The 18,393-nt window shown below is 50.2% G+C and overlaps 6 protein-coding genes across 6 annotated transcripts; 3 read left to right on the forward strand and 3 right to left on the reverse strand.

The window, feature by feature from the left end:
• Positions 1-1,601: 1,601 nt before the first annotated feature.
• On the reverse strand, positions 1,602-2,655 carry ATEG_10127 (aldo/keto reductase family protein; the record flags this gene model as incomplete). The annotated part of the gene is made up of 2 exons (XM_001209429.1): positions 1,602-2,285; positions 2,359-2,655. The coding sequence occupies 2 exons, from the start codon at positions 2,653-2,655 to the stop codon at positions 1,602-1,604; spliced, it is 981 nt and encodes a 326-aa protein (XP_001209429.1).
• Positions 2,656-3,229: 574 nt separating this feature from the next.
• ATEG_10128 (uncharacterized protein) lies at positions 3,230-5,847 on the reverse strand (the record flags this gene model as incomplete). Its single annotated transcript, XM_001209430.1, has 12 exons — positions 3,230-3,381; positions 3,429-3,477; positions 3,522-3,561; positions 3,611-3,758; positions 3,813-4,082; positions 4,140-4,257; positions 4,313-4,730; positions 4,783-4,883; positions 4,930-4,996; positions 5,186-5,344; positions 5,391-5,690; positions 5,762-5,847. 12 exons carry the CDS (start codon positions 5,845-5,847, stop codon positions 3,230-3,232), a joined length of 1,908 nt encoding a protein of 635 aa, XP_001209430.1.
• Positions 5,848-8,277: 2,430 nt separating this feature from the next.
• On the forward strand, positions 8,278-10,679 carry ATEG_10129 (ankyrin repeat and protein kinase domain-containing protein; the record flags this gene model as incomplete). The annotated part of the gene is made up of 2 exons (XM_001209431.1): positions 8,278-8,859; positions 8,916-10,679. The coding sequence occupies 2 exons, from the start codon at positions 8,278-8,280 to the stop codon at positions 10,677-10,679; spliced, it is 2,346 nt and encodes a 781-aa protein (XP_001209431.1).
• A 669-nt stretch (positions 10,680-11,348) lies between these two features.
• Positions 11,349-12,476, forward strand: ATEG_10130 (uncharacterized protein; the record flags this gene model as incomplete). The annotated part of the gene is made up of 4 exons (XM_001209432.1): positions 11,349-11,842; positions 12,109-12,149; positions 12,325-12,342; positions 12,433-12,476. 4 exons carry the CDS (start codon positions 11,349-11,351, stop codon positions 12,474-12,476), a joined length of 597 nt encoding a protein of 198 aa, XP_001209432.1.
• A 489-nt stretch (positions 12,477-12,965) lies between these two features.
• ATEG_10131 (uncharacterized protein) lies at positions 12,966-15,198 on the forward strand (the record flags this gene model as incomplete). The annotated part of the gene is made up of 7 exons (XM_001209433.1): positions 12,966-13,031; positions 13,073-13,514; positions 13,673-13,753; positions 13,926-14,214; positions 14,263-14,585; positions 14,644-14,945; positions 15,001-15,198. The coding sequence occupies 7 exons, from the start codon at positions 12,966-12,968 to the stop codon at positions 15,196-15,198; spliced, it is 1,701 nt and encodes a 566-aa protein (XP_001209433.1).
• Positions 15,199-15,741: 543 nt separating this feature from the next.
• ATEG_10132 (acetate uptake transporter family protein) lies at positions 15,742-16,667 on the reverse strand (the record flags this gene model as incomplete). The annotated part of the gene is made up of 3 exons (XM_001209434.1): positions 15,742-16,074; positions 16,128-16,302; positions 16,366-16,667. The coding sequence occupies 3 exons, from the start codon at positions 16,665-16,667 to the stop codon at positions 15,742-15,744; spliced, it is 810 nt and encodes a 269-aa protein (XP_001209434.1).
• Positions 16,668-18,393: the final 1,726 nt, after the last annotated feature.

Genomic DNA, 18,393 nt, shown 5'->3' on the forward strand with positions numbered 1-18,393 from the left:
TGCAAACGGGCATTGTTGGATTTACATGAAGAAAGCCATGGATATATTTAGACCGGACCATACTATTAATCTGGTACGTAAATGTTGCTGGCAAAGAATCTTAGATGATTTAGGGCCAGGACTTCTTGGATAATGTCTCCCAACAGCATTCCATGTGTCGATTACATGATGATTTAAAGAGCATTAATTGAAGACCTATGTCGCAGTCTCCCGTGAGCAGGACTTAGAAACGGAAGTGAATGGTATATCAGAACGAATGATAAGCCAGACAGGAAATCCGGAAGAGAAGGAACAAGACACTTGTGTGATCTAAGCCAGCGTGGAGTCCGTCACCTCACATACATGCAGCCCTTCACCCCACGGACATCCCAACGAGCAGCGTCAGCATCCCGACCTAGAGCTTTCAACACATCCGCAATATGACTTCTCACTTCCAAAGTCTTGAGATGATCCTTCCCAAGCTTCTCACTTTCTGTCAGAAACACAAAACGGTACCAGCCCAGTGCTTGTTTATAGCGTTTTCCTTTTGAAAGAACCTCGGCAATGGTGAACGCCGCAGAAAGTGCTTCCTCGTGCTCCTCTCCAAGATTGGCCTTCTTCTGAAGCCAGTCAAGCCTACACAATTCCAGACTTTCTTTATCGAAAGTAGGCCGAGATGCGTTCTCAGGATAATGTTGCGGTCCGCTAACGGGGGGTGATAATTATTAATCCAACAAATATCGGGGAAATCAAAGCCCACAGGATCCACTTACATCTATAACCGCCGACCGTGTCGTGTCAAAGTTAACCACCGCTCCACGTTGACACCAACTCACACCAAGCTGGGGTTACTTACTCCCTATAATCATGAAGCGGCTAGGTCAGCCATCGGTTCAGCTAAGGTATCACTTTTCCATGAGGCTGCTTTGCAGCACGTACTCCACAAGCCGAGTGATGGCACACTACACATTGCGGCTGGACGTTGTATACTTTCGGCCCATCAAGGCACTGACAGCATATGTACATATAGGTCATATTACTCAGACGCGTGATGTTGCGATGGCTGGTTGATCAAAACAAATCAGATATAACAAGTGTCTCTGGCTGAGCAGTTGGCAAGAGATGAATAGAACATCAACAGTGACAGACTGGACACGGAGTGGTTATATAGACAGCAAACCAGCTACTTAATCAAGTGAGCTGCTCTTGATTGGTTATGAGGCTATAGGCTATGCACCTATAGGGGCTGTGTCTGTGCCTACGTTCATTGGCCCCAACGGTTATCACTCACAAATGAAAAAGTACAGAGTCCAGAGGTACTTCGTGGAGTGATATTACTAAGGTATAGATTGCTCCCGCCTAGGTAGTGTACCTTGGGTCGCTAGGTTATATGTCGAGTTCGTAGAGCAACACGGGTCAGGCGAAGTCTGTAGGAACAAAGGGTTGGTCTCTTATAAGGTATTTGCAACGACAGATCCAATCACTCGCTTAGATGTCATTCGAAAAGACAACAACGCTTGAATAGTGCATTTGATGGCACCGCATGGCGTAAAATAGCGCGTAAGAGGAGGATAAATAGTATTGCCGAGGCAGCCCTGACAACCACTTACTATTCCATGCCATCATTGCTTACAAAACCAATCATTATAGTTATCAAGAACAGCCTCATCCCTGACCTTCTCCCACACCATCTCAATCCTCTCCACCACATCCTCACTCAGCGCCCCCCGACGGAGCCCCTGCATGGTCCGCTCCAGCTGACCGGCACTACTCGCACCAACCACCATCGCATCTCCATACTCCCCGCTCAGACACGAGTGATACCCCATCCACCGATACGCCAATTCCGCCCTCGACACTCCCGCCTCGTCCGCAATCCGCCCCCAATCATCCAGCGCATCAAGGAACACCGGCTTATTGTACAGACCATGGTACACCATCCCGAACATCGAGCGCGGGTCCCATCTGCCCGACAGCCCTCCGCCCAGCAGGTCCTCCTTCGACTTGGCCAGAAAACCACCAGCCAGGGGACTATACGCATAAAACGCCAGACCGTGCTTGCGCAGGACGGGGAGCAGCTCGGTCTCCTGCTTGCGCGAGAGAGGATTGTAGTTCCCCTGGTAGACGGTGGGTAGGACGAAGTTCTTCTGTTTTGCGAGCTGAATGACAGCTTCCACTTCGTCTGCGCGGAAGTTGGACAGGCCGAAGGAGGTGAATTTGCCCGCTTGGTATAGCGCGTTGATGCCTTCGAGGGTTTCTTCCAGCGGGGTTTGGCGGTCTGGCGCGTGGAGGTAGAAGACGTTGACCTGAGACTCGTCAGAAAACTTGCCTTGGTTTAGGGAGGTATCCAATCCAGTCGATGTGTCTTGTTGGACTTACCTTATCCATCTGCAACTTCCGTAGACTCTCCTCCGCCCCGGCAATGACTTTCTCCTTTGTAGAGTTGCCCGGCGCGAACCCGCCGCAATGCTTCGTGTCAATGACGAAGCGTGCAGCAGCATGGGTCAGGCCCAGGAGCTCCTCGCTCGAGCCGTAGATCTGGGCCGTGTCAATTGTCGTGATGCCCTGCTGTTGCAGCACCTGGAGCATCTCTTCGACCTCGGCCGCTGTGCGGTGGCTGCCTTGTTCGTTGAAGCTGGCTGCGCCGAATACGAATGTTGGGAGAGGGGAGGTCATTGTCATGGCTGACTTAGATGGACAAAGATGTAGATTATAAATGTTGTTGGTTCTGGTAGTTGGAAGGCCTTCTGAGATGGTTATTTATACTTTTTATTTCCAGTTGCAACGGCTTGTAGGTTCAATCTGGTTGGTCATATCCAGAACATCAACTAAACAACACAACGACCTCGTTACTCACTCCTTCGGCCAAGGGTTGAGTCACAAATCATGCTTGTTGTATTCTTATTGGAAAATTTGAGAGCAGGAATGCAACTCCACCGAGCAAACTATATTGCAAATTATTAATGCTCACTGCGCAGGTCAAGTCGCTTAGGCGAGACAGTGGCCATCCCAGCCGTCAACACGGCCCTCTGGCTAAGCCTAGCCACACTCGACGGTAAAACGCGACTACTCGCCGGCAAAAAAGCATGACGTATAAAAACTCAAATTGAAAGGGAAAGCCAAAGCCCAAGATTTCCAGGCATAATCCTGTGTACACGTAGTATACAAGCCTAGAACTAGAAATATATAGAGGGCTGATGCCTGATGTACCAACCGCAAGAACATAATAGTCATTGCACAGATGCCTGATTCAAACAGAATTGTTGACTGTCTCTAGTTCATCTCCCTCATCATCCTGGTGCTGTCCTCCCGGGTGTTGCCTGGCACTTGCTGGTTCCTCATATCTCCTCTTAATAAACCCCGGAAGACGGCTAAATGCATGCTGGGATGTCTTTTGACTGACTGCAATGCTGGTCAGCACATATCAGCACTCGAGCCAAAATACATACAGATATGGTTCATGACTTCGAGAGGAACCCCCGTCGTGCGACTCGGAACCTAGAGGACGTTAGCGAAGTTCACCCACTCTGCAGCGAACTCACGAGGAAGAAGACAAGCACAAAGGCCAAAGCGTTCAGTCCACTGCAAGCATCAGCAAATGTATCTTCCCTTTATGCTCCAGGAACCGTACGTGAAGAAAAACAGCAGATTGGAATGCCCCATGAGATTCTTGCCGTCACTGTCGGATGGAGAAAACGCCTGGGTCAAGGCCGGCACGAAGAGAATCAGAAGGCTCAGGCCGAGGAAGTTAACCATAACGCTGAAGCTCATGCCCACCTCTACAGTGGACGTCAGTAACTTGCAATTCCGGGTTGATGGGTGCCGATGCCTACCGCGAAAAGCTAAGGGAAACACTTCAGCGCTAAACGTGAACGGAACGGGTCCAGCGCCGATGCCGTAGAAAAACGTAAAGATGACAATTGAAAAGGTCGCGATGAGGCCTTTGCGCGCGCTGTCGTCCCCCGTGATCCGGAAGAAGCCGCTGATTGCCAGAAGAGTGAAGAACATGCCGCCGAGCGAGATCAGCAGGAGGATTCGGCGGCCTCTCGAGTCGATGAACTTGTACGCCGGGATTGTGAACAGGAAATTGGCCAGTCCGAATCCTGGGCGTGTCATCAGTCATGTACAGGATGGAACCATATCGGGCATGTATGGCTTACCAAAGTTGAGCCAAGCAACCTGCTCATTATCTCCTCGAGGGGAACAATCCAGTCGCTTGCCGTCCGTTCCTGTAGCAGTTCGAAAGATATCCGACGAGTAGAACGAAAGGACGTTAATCTGCGATGGTGTCAGACGAGTCATTCTCTATCAGACAACGTAGACGGCAGCTCACCCCACAAAGCTGCTGTGCGGCCATGACCAGGAACGCAGCCACGCACGCTCTCCGATTGCGCGGAACTGTAAACAGCGCGCCCACCCGTTGGAAGATGTTCTGCCTCTGGACAAGCTCCTGATACAAATCCCTTTCCCACCATTGCTCGGGTCGCCGGCCCAGGAACAACTCGGTTTCGATTTGCAGCTGGCTGTGGATGTAGTACAGGTCCTTGGCGGCTTGGATGTCGGTGCCGCGCAGTTGACGGAGACTGAGGAAGGCGTCGGCGTATCTTCCCTGTCGGATGAGGAACCGCGGAGATTCGGGGCAGAGAAACACCAGGACGAGGAGGATGAGGGCTGGAACGGCGGCGCTGCCTAGAATTCCCCGCCAGCTGCGGTCGAAGACCCAGTAGCAGACGAAGCCGACAAAGATGCCACTATACAGGTTAGTGGCTGAGAAGGAGATGGTTTCTGGGTGACTGTACGTACAATGTGTCGAATAGCTGCCACATCATCAACAGACGGCCTCGGAGGTGTTCTGCTGCGGCCTCAGCTGCAAAGACAGGGGCGATGGACGCTTTTGCACCAATCTGACAAGTTAGTGCTGGACTCATTTGTATGGTATGCTGTACGTACCCCCACCCCGAGGAGTAGACGACAGGCCAAGAGTGTCTGCCATGAAGGACAATGAGCGGTGCCTAAGCTATATTAGTGACACATCTATTCGCCAATTCCACCCATAAGTACCGATGACACAGGCTGCACAGAGTACGGCCGATATAAAGAGAGCCGGTCGTCGACCATATTGGGTTTCCTGCAAGGGATCGCTGATCCACGTCCCGCTGCACCGGTCCGTCAGTGAGTAAACGGTATCGGATCCGCATGGACCTACATGATACTGGCTGATATCCATGGTGCTGCATCAGTCAAAGAAGCAATGTATCTATAATACCAAGACGACGATACGACGTCGTCTGTCGTGTCTGGACTGACGAGAAGGTCGCATTGCCATCCATGGGAACTGGCATTGATGGATGACTGTTGCCAGCCTCTGCAAGGAGTTAGTGTACAGTGAGACAATGTATAGACCGGCATACTGGATAATCGCAGCGCATGCGGTAGTCAGAATGATCACTTTGAGCTCCTTCGTCTGCTGAAAGAGCCCCAGTTCCGGCTCGGATGTGATAGCTAGCTTCTGGGGCCCTGTCAGGCCACATGTCTCTACAGCTGCCGAATCCCGGGCTATGAGCGCTCCCTTGACAAGAAGGTCGACATCAACCACATCCTTGAGCTCAACACCCCTGAGTTCATCATTCTTGAGTTTATGCCTATCATAAAAATTGTGGACGTCTCGTATGAGTTCTTCCCGGGTGCGTTCCCTCAACGGATTGGGGGGCCTGGATATTGACGGTTAGGAGACACAAGCACACGGTAGATCAGGAGTCATTGACTGGAGAAAGTGCATTACCTTCGGTCTGAGTAGGCGCCAGCTGTTCCATTCATGTCTGAGATTATAATGAATGTTCCAGATATGGTCAAAGGACGCAGGGGCATGGAATGTGCAACTGCAATTGAACAGTAGGACGTTTGCGGATCGAACCGACTCCCATGCCTTATTCATATATGCATTGCGAGCTGATGACCAACTACATTGGAGAATCGGTCTAGCTAATAAGGTCTAGTCCGTCGCATGCTTCTTCAGCCTGAAACCGACCTTTTTATAGCAATCAAGCCGGCTTCTGATGTGGTACATGAACGTCCCCGCTTAAAGTTCAAGAAGTAAGTTGGGCTGCCAGGGAGAATCCTAGTTGATGTTGATTTTTCTTCTCTGTTCCATAATGTGGGCGCAGTCTTCTATTGTCCGTACATGAAGCTATCCATATTGTTCAGCATACCCCAGAGACCATTAGCTGTGTGTTGGCTACATATACCTCTAGGTATGAGGTGGCATAGCGTACTCACTCTCCAGACAAACTCAAAACTAGGTCTGAAAGATGCATGACTGGATGTGGCTGCTTCTCGACCGGCGAGGCTGATACGATCCGTATCCTTCGAACAAAGCGTCCACCGTGCAATTATTTCTCATTCGCCCCCCCGTCCAGAATCAAATTGAATTGGACATTGCATTTCCCGAAATTGGCTATTTAGCTTCTTGGAAACCGATCATCATCAGCCACGTCAGTGCTAGGGGGCCGTCGGGTTGGCAATGTGTCAAGGGTGTCATCGAGGGCGAGGAGGGCGAAGAGGACGGCACGAAGTGATCGATCACTGCAGATCGAATAAACCATTCCACATCACTGGTTCTGCGGTCCCCGAACTCCGGGATACACTGGCTGCGTCGGCGGTGCGGAGATTTTCAGCCCTTGGCCATCAGTCCGTCCAGTAGCTGTCCCCATTCCCCAGCCTCGTCTGTTGCTTTGAGGCTCACAGAATAATCACAGTAGGCTGGGTGGCGAAAATCGCTGATTTCCCCCACACCACGGGGTGAGATTGCGTAAGAAGTTCTAGCATCCCGTCCACTGGTTGCTTTTTTTGATGCTATGCAACTCCGCTACTGACGGTCAGATACGAAGTGACCCTGGTGAGTAGTTCAGGGGAATTGGGGCATTTTGGTTGATGAAGACATGATTATAGCTGCAGTGCATGCATGTATACTTCCATTGCAGACGGACACTGCGGCGAAGAGCTTTCGTCTCCGTGAGGATAAGAACCCGTGTATGCACTTTGCGCCACTGTGTCAGATCTTTGCTTCCTGGCGCTAAGCGAGATTTCCAAGTTGCCTTATGATGTATTGTACAGGTAAACTGCCTTTCAATACCGGGAAAGGGCATCGACTTTGCCGAATCTTCCTCGACAGCGTGAGCGATTCTCACTTTGTACCAGATGGCTTGGCTGTTGGCACTGGTGCACGACACCACGAAACCACAAAGTTCAAAAGAAATGACGGATCTGGAAGTGGTAGATACGAGTTATTCTGCGGGAATCTTCGCTCTATAGCTTGGTATCTTCACTGGATTCCATTCTGGTAGACATTATCTTGTCCTATAAATCCGCGGATACATACATAGATACCAAGGCTTCGTTTTCTCCCCCTCACCTCTGACAGAACTAGTCCAGCCTGGTTCGCAATACCTCGTACGAGCTATTATCCAGGACGCGACAGGTCGACCTCGGCACGATACAACAGCCGGTAGGCGCTCGGTAGCAGGGATAAGAGCTTGTAGTCTGGCTGCTTACTAGACGTCTTTACCCCTGTTAGGTAGTCCAGTGCGAAGGCCATTCAGAAACTCGTTCTCTAAAGGCGTTGGAACATACTGCAAAAGCCTCCCAACAGTTCCTTAGAGACCTGTAGCTATGCTGTTGGAAGGGTTGTAGAAGGATGCACATCCATGATAGAAGCCTCGTGGCCACAGCCTCGCTTTCTCCAGTTTCCCTCGTAATTAGTACTTTGGCCCGATAACGATGATGACGAGCGGGCTTCTCCATTAGCGCTGTTTACGATCCGGATATGTATGTGGTCTATCAATTAGGTAACGAATGCAATGGCAAAGGAATATGATTGCCTCTCTAGGGGTTGAAATTGGACAAATTATCATAAAACAACCATTACCACTGCCGCCAAACGGAGTCTTAGCGGGCATTAGTCCTAGTATACTGCCTATTCGAGGCAGCAGCCGATGCCCACATGACCCCCCTCCATGGCATTGGGTCTGTTATGTCGGGGAAGCAACAGGAAAGATGACTGCCTAATTCGCCTTCTGACATGTCCTGCATTTCCCCTGTTTTCTCTTCGTGGACGCTGCATCATCACGAGTTCGGAGAGTGCCTCGGCATGGACTGCTAGACAAATTGTATGAGAAGTACGCCCCATCCCGCTTCTCTTCCTTGCCCAGTCACTTTAGACACTATAGCTGACGCTGCATGGTCAGAACCAAGGCCCATAGCTTGCTACCCATCCAGCGAGCTCCCAGCCCGTGGGGAACTATGGACCTGTTTAAACGAAACCAACGACTACGAAAGCAACTGTTAGCAGAAGTGTCCAAAGCCATCGAAACCCCCCGCGCTGGACCAGGAAGATTTGCGCCCCGCGACCGCCTGAGAAGGATTTGGACTGAAGACATACTGCGCCAATTCTTCCGCCGTGAGACGTCGCTGCTCGCCCGGAAGACGTTCGTCCAGGATATCCGCAGAGATTTCGTCCAGACCATATCAATTCTGATCTATGTAAACTGGGACGGCTGGTCGCGCTTTGATAAGATTTTCTTCTCCCATCGGGGGCCGGATGGGAGATTGGATCGGACCGATCGCAGCATCCGACACTATGACCTACAGACCTTGACGAGCGAGAGTTTCCTGGGGCCAGTGGCTGGATCGCATTTCTTTGACAACCGCCATACCTTCTGTCCAGTCGATATTGAAGAAGATACCGACCTGTGTGGCGAGGATGGCTGGCGACTACCGTTTCTTCCCGCACAGTCTGAGCCTCGCAAAAGTGGAGGGTTTGGTCACATCACCAAGGAAGTGATTGCTGCGAGGCATTATCACCGGAAGAGTGGCGTTTGCACGGTAAGAATATCGTATCTGCATGTTGTGATCATGAAACTGACAGATGGGCGGTATAGACCGAGGTCGAGGTCGCTCGCAAACTCTTCCGGTCTAAGTTCGACTATGATCGAGAGAGGATCAATCTGAAATGGCTCAGTGAAAGCATCGCCCAGCACAAACACATCGTCCTCCCCATTGCGACCATAACCATCGGACACCAGTTCAACATCCTCTTCCCGCTAGCGAAGATGGATCTTGAGGACTTCCTCGTGAGTGGACGAATCTCCCCCGCACAGTGCAGCATGGACGAACTGCTCGACCAAGCGACCAATCTGGCAGATGCGCTGGACCACCTACACAACCGACTAGGCGTTTCGACTCGGGGGTACCACATGGACCTGAAGCCCGCCAACATCCTGGTCTATGAAGAACCCAACCTTCTCAGGCCGCATGGGGTCGGAACATGGAAGATCACCGACTTCGGTCTCTCCATCATTGAACGCCCCGAAAGGCGGGATAGCGTTGAAGGCTTTCCTCAAGATCCTGTCACCGAGACAATAACCCAACTGCGGCAAATGGAAGGCACCTACCAGGCACCGGAGGTCTGCGCCGGTGGAATCAGTCGACGCAGTGATATCTGGTCATTTGGCTGTATCCTGGTCCGGGTCCTTGCGTTTGCCCTGGATGGAATCGAGGGTCTTCGCAGATTGGATAGGCTTCGTCAGATGGCCGAGGATGGTGTCGGGCCTTATGAGCACGATTACTTCGCTCGAGGGAACCCACCAGTTCTCAACCCGCATATTGAGAACTGGATCAGAAGCCTACCACATCGTCGTGGCGCTCATCGCCGGGACGGTTACAATGACGAGTTTCTCAGCGGCTGCGCTAGGCTGCTGTCATCTACCCTGAAAATTGACAAGAATGCTCGGCCAGAGGCAATCAGAGTGAAGGAAGCGCTGGGCGACCTCAAATTCGCTCTCCATAGGCCGCCTCGACCATCGTCCTCACTGAGCTCAATTTCAGAACATCGTTCCGAGGGACTGGAATCTGTTCAGACGCCTAGGTCATCGGTGTCCGTCCACTTGGCCCAGACTACATCTGGTCTCAGCCTCGGCCTTGCCATTCTAACCGACCAGCTAATCGATGAAATTAAGAGAAACGACTTGAGTGGCATCGAGAGAGTGTTAGGCCAAAACGTACAAGTTGACAGACCCGACAAGAATGGCGACACACCCCTGGGCATTGCCACCAAGCTGGGAAATGAGGCGGTCGTTCGGCGTCTGCTGCAGGCCAATGCGAGCGTCGATGCAAGGTCCGCAGGGAATAAAACACCCCTGATGATAGCAGCCCGCAACGGTCACACCCAGATCGCTCAGCTTCTACTGCAAAGAAATCCCGATTTACTGGCCTACTCGGACGAGGGCCTCACGTGTCTTCACTACGCGACCTGGGCTAACGTCAGTCTGGAACTTTTTGGACTGTTGGTCTCACAGTTCCCGTTGAATGTCGATATCCCGACGCCAGAGCCCGAGAAGGAAACGCCCCTGATGATGCTGATCAAGCACTTTGTAGATCACGATTCATGGGAAGCCAAGTTCAAAAAGTTGGTTGGCGCTGGAGCAGACGTCAACTGGGGTGCTGGATTCGAGATGACACCGCTGCGATGTGCCGTCAGCGAGGGCTTCATCAGAGCGGCTAGACTGCTGATTGCGAATCATGCTAAGGAAGAGGATTTCTCCAAGATCCCCAACATGTCACACAACATGACCGCGTTGTTGGAAAAGAGTTGGGCGAGACGACGGAGGAGCGGTGGTCTCTTTCGGAGGAGACGCAACTCGTAGTTCTGTTTCTTTGTCCTCTCTTATTTGTACTTTTCTCTCTTTTGTGCTTTCCCCTGGAGTTTATGATAGTTTCCAAGTGGACGGGCTTCGGGTATAGGAGTTGCGCGTGGATACCCCGAGGATGTAGTTGTTAGCAATAATCAATAAATGAGATGTCCTGGGGGAATACACCTCTAGATAGTGGTCGAAATAAGTATTAGGTCCACGTCTGAGAGTGGTTGCTGTCCATAGTAAGGAAAGGATATATGGCCATGGGTTTTGCTTCGCGCGGCCTTGCCTCTAGAAGGACAACCCAGGCTACCAGCCGTATTTAGGGCTCCCTGTAGATGAAGGACGCTGGGATTGATATTTCCGACGCGAAACATTTATAGTTAGAATTGTTGGACGGACTGCACTAGAAACGATAAGAAGACGGTTGTCTGGATGACTGGTCGCCCTCATTGGAGAGGAACTAACATACATTCACTGTCTCTTACTCTATGCCGTCCTTATCACCCCTCACTCCACCACCCTCAGCCTCCATCTATTTCATCCACCCTACTGCAACCAAAAGTCCCAAAGACAACAATGGCACGTGGTGGGCCATTCTCACCAGCCACACGCAGGGGCGCGAAAGACCGAGGAAAGCCGTCTCCCTCCCAGAGCTCAACATCAAACTCCACCTCAACCATGCCCGCAGGGCAGTCCACAGCGACCCCCAGCCAGGCAACTCCTACCAGAGAAGCCAGCAAACGCCCTCGATCCCCGTCGTCGGCCACCACTGAGCCCCGCAAGAGAACCAAGATGAGCGCAACTGCCATCCTCGAAAAGGCCATGAAAGACATCAAGGCGTGGGAGGAATCGCAGCAGTCTTCGTTGTCTTGGGTGGCGATCGCAGAGAAGATCATCGACGACGGGAAGACGCAGCAGATCGAGTGCTCGGAGGAATATGTCAATGTCCAGAACATACTGCGCGTTTATCGCTATGCCGTGGAGCAGATGTTTAATGAGCTGGAAGAAATGTTGCACGACTTGCATCATGATAAGCCCTGGACTGCGTGGCGCAATGTTCGGCAGGTCGTGACTGATTTGATCGATGCCAATGGAGACGATGTCGAAGGCGTCGAAGCTGTTCGGGCGAAGTTGGAGGAAGCGGAAGGGGAGATTTACGGATCTGGCGAGGAGTGATGGCTTCGTGGGCTTGCGAGGTACGATACTGGGTGGGGAGTCTACTTTAGGTGGTTACAGTTGGTCTGCTCCTGCAGTGCATTATTTGGAGAGTTGGATCTGACAATTATTGGGTGTATGTAGATCATCAAGCAACAAGGTTGGTCCAAGGGCTGTGGTGAAATTTGGTCTCTTGGTTGGTTTCCCTTGCCATCTCCCTCTGGAACGAAATCTGAGGCATTTTCTATAATCTTGGCATCACCGTATACTTGTTAATATTCAGATCGTCTTCGTACACTTCGGCTTTTGCAGAGTCGCTAGAGGGTGCGTTCTTTTTTGACTTTGGTTCGCTCCCTGGACAGCCTGAACACCGCAAAGATACCCACGCGGTTCATTAAGTATGTTATTGCCCAGCAAACTTTTATGGCTGCCCACCTAAGGTAAATATGAGCTGCCTCTTGAATATTGCTGAATCTAACTCCATCTCACTTTACCGCAGTTGGGGCTCTGTACCGAGGTAGGAAATTGATGTTGCATGTTTGTAACAATGCAGATTCTGTGTGAAGGATGCTTTGTTTCATCATTAGCAGACTCTGTATGGTTCTAGGATGCGTTAGAGGACACATCACAAACCTAAAGATGGTTATTTGAACCTCAGCTTAACACACATTCTGGTCAAACATGTGCGCTATAGATCCTGGGAATATCCTTGGGTTACCATCAGGACATTCCGCTCCGTGCAAACAATAATATAGAAGCTTCTTGAGTAAGGGACCAGGGACATTGCCATGGTTGCAAACAGACTGAATGTAATGATTTGCGTCCCTTGGTCATAATATCGTGGCCATTGCAAATGGATACTTGACAGAGAGAACTGGGGTATGGCGACAAAGAAAAGCGATGCTTTCAGTCCTGGAAGTAGATTTGGATATAAAGGACCAAACTGTGTTGCTCGATTCTATTGATAGTGCTATTGACTCCTAGTATCTATGGCGCTATTCTTTGTCCTGACCACACGCGACTTTTGTTGGAGGAGACAACGATTAGCCACGCCGTAGACCATAGTCATTCGTTGAGATAAATAGCCCACCCAGTCAGGGTAAGACCAATTCCTAAGATACGCTTCCGTTATAAATCAACATGATCTACACTAAGACAATCCTGCTCTCTCTCCTCTGGCTCTCGTTAGCTACAGCAGACGTTGTCGTAAGTACCTCTACCATACGAATTATTCCCTTCTAATCTAGGCCCAGATGTGGAAATGCAAAAACCAGAATCCCAACCTGGACAACCTCCAGTACAGCCAAGACGACGCCCTTGCTCTCATAGCACAAGCACCCCTAACCAAAACCGAAAACGAATCGGGCTACCCGTACTTCTTCAACAACGGCTACGATAACCTGGGAAGGGTAAAAGATCCTAAGAACAATCCACCGTTGAAATTCCCCGCCGCCCACTGCAACAACCCGACAAAGCGCTCGAAGGGCGGTGGTGGCATAAACGACCATTATCTACTCGAGATCCCCATCTCCCCGCAGGATCACCCGTACCCCTTTGGTAATAGAGCAGACCCCCAGTTCGGTCTTGCACGTGTCATCTATGCCTATCCGGATAAGACGTTTTGTGGAATTGTGGCTCATCCTAGGGGTAGCCAGGGATCGCTTGAGCTGTGTCAGCAGTGCAAGAATGGTAGGTCTTTATAGATATACTATTGGGCTGGCGGATTCTATGCGTCACAGCGGTATTCAATTTGTTATTTCATTAAGTTGGGCTTGTCTCCCTTTCTTGCCATTACGAAACTGAAGTCAGAATCATAATATGACCACGCGTCCTTTATCGACGTATAGCATCCTCCGTGCATTCATATCTTGATATCCAGGGAGGTGGCGTAACATATGGGTCAAGCTATCGAGGTGGTCAGCGGAATGGTGTATGGTACAGCATATTTCCCCTGGCCATGACTGCCTGAAGCCCATATCCCTTGCTTGTATCATGGCTTGAGGTCAAACAAAAGTAATCCAGTACCAATATCGTATGCAAGTAAAGTAGTGCTAGCTCCGATTTGATGAGTCATCATTCTCAATCGGGAAGGTAGTTCAGCTCTCCTCAACAACGATCCGTCTTTCTTCCACGCGTCTATCATGACTGCACTCATCAAATGGGCCACGAAGGCAATTAAAAGGCCTCCATCACAGCCTCTGTGTTTTCCTACCAGTGGCTTCAGAAATATCCCTCCCTCAGAAGTGCTGGAGGAGGAACGGTTTGCGCATTTCAAACAAGGACAATACTATCCTGCCAATATTGGAGACGTGCTGGACTCCAAATACCAGATCGTCGGTAAACTTGGGTTTGGGTCTACTTCTACCGTATGGCTCGCTTGTGATCTTGAGTACGTTGAGGAAGAGACACTTAAATAACCACTTGCTAACGCAACCAGAGGCCATCGATATGTGACCGTCAAAATTTATACGCGTAGCAACGGTAACGAAGAAGAATTCCAGATCTTTAAGCAACTAAATCTGGGAAGCTCACGGCATCCTGGCCATGCTCATATAAGAAGAGCACTGAATATCTTCACAATCCCCCGCTCCGGCGGCGACCATTTATGTCTGGTGCAGAAGCCGATGTGGGAAAGTTTCAGGGATCTACTCTATCGTAATCCAAGTCATCGATTCACGGAAGATCTTCTCAAAGCGGGTCTGATGCAAGTCTTCCTTGCACTTGACTATCTCCATACTGAATGCAAGCTTGTTCACACTGGTAAGGCGCATTCGATTGGCTTTGTTAAATAGCATTGCGCTAATCAGAACCACTATAGACATCAAAAGCGATAATATTCTGCAAGAGATAGAGGACAAGTCGATTCTTGAAAGTTTTACCCAAGCTGAGCTGGCAAACGCTTCGCCTCGCAAATTCGTCAATGGGATGCCAGTATATGCTTCACGACGGTTTGACTTACCGAAGGTGTTTGGCCGGGCTGTTTTAAGTGACTTTGGCTCTGCCGTACGAGGAGACGAGAGGAGGAATCATGATGCGCAACCAAACATCTATAGATCACCGGAAGTGATGCTGAAGACGGATTGGAGCTACCCGGGCGACATTTGGAATGTTGGGGTTATGGTATGCTTTGCCTGTTCACCCTCGATACTATCTGCTAACCAATCGGGATAATTAGGTCTGGGACTTGTTTGAGGGAAGGCACCTTTTCTACGGAAACGATCCCGATGGTAAAGGGTATTCGACCCGGGCGCATCTTGCAGAAGTCATGGGCGTTCTAGGGCCACCTCCTTTGGATATGCTTCAGCGTGGAAAACGAAGCCATGAATTCTTTACGGAGGATGGTAAGCATTCCTTCCGCACAGATTGCGCTTGATGGAGGCTTACGAAGATACAATGGCAGGGCAATGGAAGCAAGATATAGAGATCCCGATGGGAGTCAGTCTGGAACAGTCAGAGGAGTTCCTCGAGGGGAAGAATAAGGAGATATTTCTAGCCTTCATGAGAGGCATGCTTCAGTGGCGGCCTGAAGATAGGAAGACAGCGAAGGATCTACTCCAGGATCCATGGTTGAATGATCAGATAGAGTAGGTTGAGATTTTCAACAAGAAACCGATATGAACACCACCCACTTGCTTCATTCAGTAAATCACCTGAGCTTGAAAGCCCTCAAGGATATATACCATGTGAAGCGCTTATATGGAGTCTAGTATAACGATAAACAAATACTAAATTCATAGCAAGGGTCATATCAATGACATGAAGTTGGAGAACTATCCACTAAGAAACTGAAAACGTGAATGCGCAATGTCACGTTTTCATTACTATCAAAATAAGAACCATGTAGCATTTGACCTGAGAGGTCAATACGATCCAATTCGTCGAACAGGACACGACAATACTCTCTTCGTAGCCTCGTTTATGCCTGCAACCCCATGGCTTCTTTTCGCTCCCTCCGCGCCTGCTTGCTCTCCTCAGACCATGGAAAGGGCATGACAGGTAGCGTGAAGAAGCTATTGGTCGGGTCGAGCAGCATGGCAATCGCGTTGTACCAGGCCAAGAACGATGATAGCAGAATAAAGAAGCCCCCAGCCATAATGATTTGTGCGTTCGGAATGTCGTTGGAGTCACGAATCAGGTATCCAATGGCGAGGAGAAGAACTCCGAGATCGACGATGAAGAAGAGGATGAAGAATGCGAAGTTGGATTTCAAGGTGCACATCATCATGAGGGTCGTAAAGATGAACCATCCCTGAGAAAATAACGGAATTAGCGTATTGAACTCGTAATGGGAGGCTTGCATACCATTAGGAAGATCCCAAATGAGTCGTAAAACATCCCCTGCCTGCCACTGTCGGCCTCGATCAGGGTGCTCATGATGTTGAAATCCCCAGGAGTAAAGATAATCCCAGTAGATAGCCAGAACCCGCCATAAGACGCCATGACTGTGGCACCGAACGTGTTACCGCAGGCGATGGCCCTACTCCTCGTTAGTTTGCCCCGTCCCTGGGAGACAAAAGAATAAGAACAGTCAAAGACGTACCACATGCCAGAACACACTTGCACAAGACCACCATATCCAAAAGCAAGTCCAACCAGGATGTTTGGCGTAGTAATGTCACGAACCTGCATTTCGATCAAGCCTAGGACAAAGCAGCCCAATGCAAAGGCACAGAGACCCAAGGGGAGAGGGTTTCCCAATGTGCGCTGCTGGACTGGGGGATAGAAAACAGGCTGGAACTGTCCCCCAAACGCTGCAGTTTGCTTTTCCATAGTCTGGACGTGAGCCATGGGCTGCAAGTCGTACTTCTCAGGGGATGCAGCAAGTGATGGAGAGGAAGACATTGTAGAGTGTGTCTGGAGAATGGTGAGTTTTGTCAACAATATTTGCTCTCGCTCTTTGGATGGGGAACCTGCTGGTTAAATGAGCAACACAATGGCCGCCCCAACAGTTCATTTCGTCAAGATCATCTTTGGCCGTTGGGTCGACAACAACCAAAGTCCAATGACAACAACGACAGCCGTGCTACCTCGCTAGTACAGAATGTGCCAGTGGCCATCATGACTCGTGGCGTTGGTCTATCCCATATTTTGAAGGGACGCTTGGCGGAAACGCAGACCCTAATTTCCTCTACGGCTGCCAAAGCAAGATCAACATCGTAGAAGACCATCTAGCCCGCATAGCTTAACCACCGTCGAAGAACGGGGGGTCTTGGAAGCGTAGATAAGTGGACCACGGGGCCCCACAGTGAATAGCCCCATACTTGCCTCTTGTTCTCGATTCTGGGAACTGTCTTGTATTTTATAGAAGTTGTCCATGCTAAGCCACCTGGAATCGAACTGCATAGGGCTGATGAAGTGAATTGGCTTGCACGCATCGTTGCCTAGAGCCCTTGAACGCGTCTGATCTTGATAGCTGTCGCTTCCAACCCAGAAGCCATTCCTCGGCTATGCGGTGGATATCCCCGCGATACCTCACAGGCCAATGTCAGGGCTTCTGATTAACCTTACTAGGACATCGATCTGCAGATGCGGCGGAATTTACAAGCTACGAGAAGAAATTTGCTCCATCAATACCCCCGTATCTCGGCTAAGCAGCCGCCATGACAGGACCGCCTCTGTTCCATTCACATGCGAACTGCGGCAAATATTGAACGCGCTAAGCATCTGCTGTGTGTTTCGATTGACAGAAGAAAAAAGGAAAGCAAGCTTTACCAAACTGCTAGTCCTGCAATGATGACCCGTTGAGACGCCAACACATGAGGAATGAGGCATATCTCAATGAATAGATTCAACTGGTCGGGCTGTTTGGGCCAGCATGTCTTCCAGAATTTCCCCCTGACTTTGGCAGCGACGATCTCGGGAGCCTTTGGCCTTCCAGTCCGCTGTCCGGGCACGGTCAGAGCCGACAATCTCTTCCAAGAGTCTTAGTGCGACGCTAGGACACGCCGTCAAGAACCACACGTTGTAGTCAATTTCTTCCTGAGCATAATAAGCCTTCATTTCTATTATGAAGAGCGTTGATGCATAGCACAAATCCATCGTTGCCTCTTTTGCCATGCCCGTTTTCCTTTCTGCCTTCAAAAAAAGCAATGCATGGCATCGCAAGTTCTTTCTGGCTCCACATGGCTCTCTTTCTTCCTCATCCGCCTTATAGATAGGCCTAAAATGAGCAAATCCCAAACATATAACGACTTTTCCTTTTTGCCCTCACAAATTGTACCGGAACGTCGGGGCCCTATCACCCAGCTCGAAGCTCTCCCTCGCATCATGAAGGCCACTTTGCCGGTCTCTCTTGGCATTGATTTTTCGGCAAAGGAAATAGTAGATTGTCACAGTTAGAAGCCCCAGAGACACGAAGCCAAGTACGAGGGAGTGCCCCAAGCGATATCTGGGGGCATCTGTACTGCGGTAAAAATTGGACGCTGCTGCGCCACCTAGGGTCCCGAAGCCGATTTGTATCGCCATTCCAACAGCGCGTTTCGTAGCGGGGGCGTAATTGTTTGACGACAAAGCCAGAAGGCCGGGTATAGCTGGATCAACTTAGCATCTCAACGAGTATATGGGAATG

Source organism: Aspergillus terreus, genomic scaffold (assembly GCF_000149615.1).
Source record: "Aspergillus terreus NIH2624 scaffold_16 genomic scaffold, whole genome shotgun sequence".
In the NCBI taxonomy this organism is placed as follows: domain Eukaryota; kingdom Fungi; phylum Ascomycota; class Eurotiomycetes; order Eurotiales; family Aspergillaceae; genus Aspergillus; species Aspergillus terreus.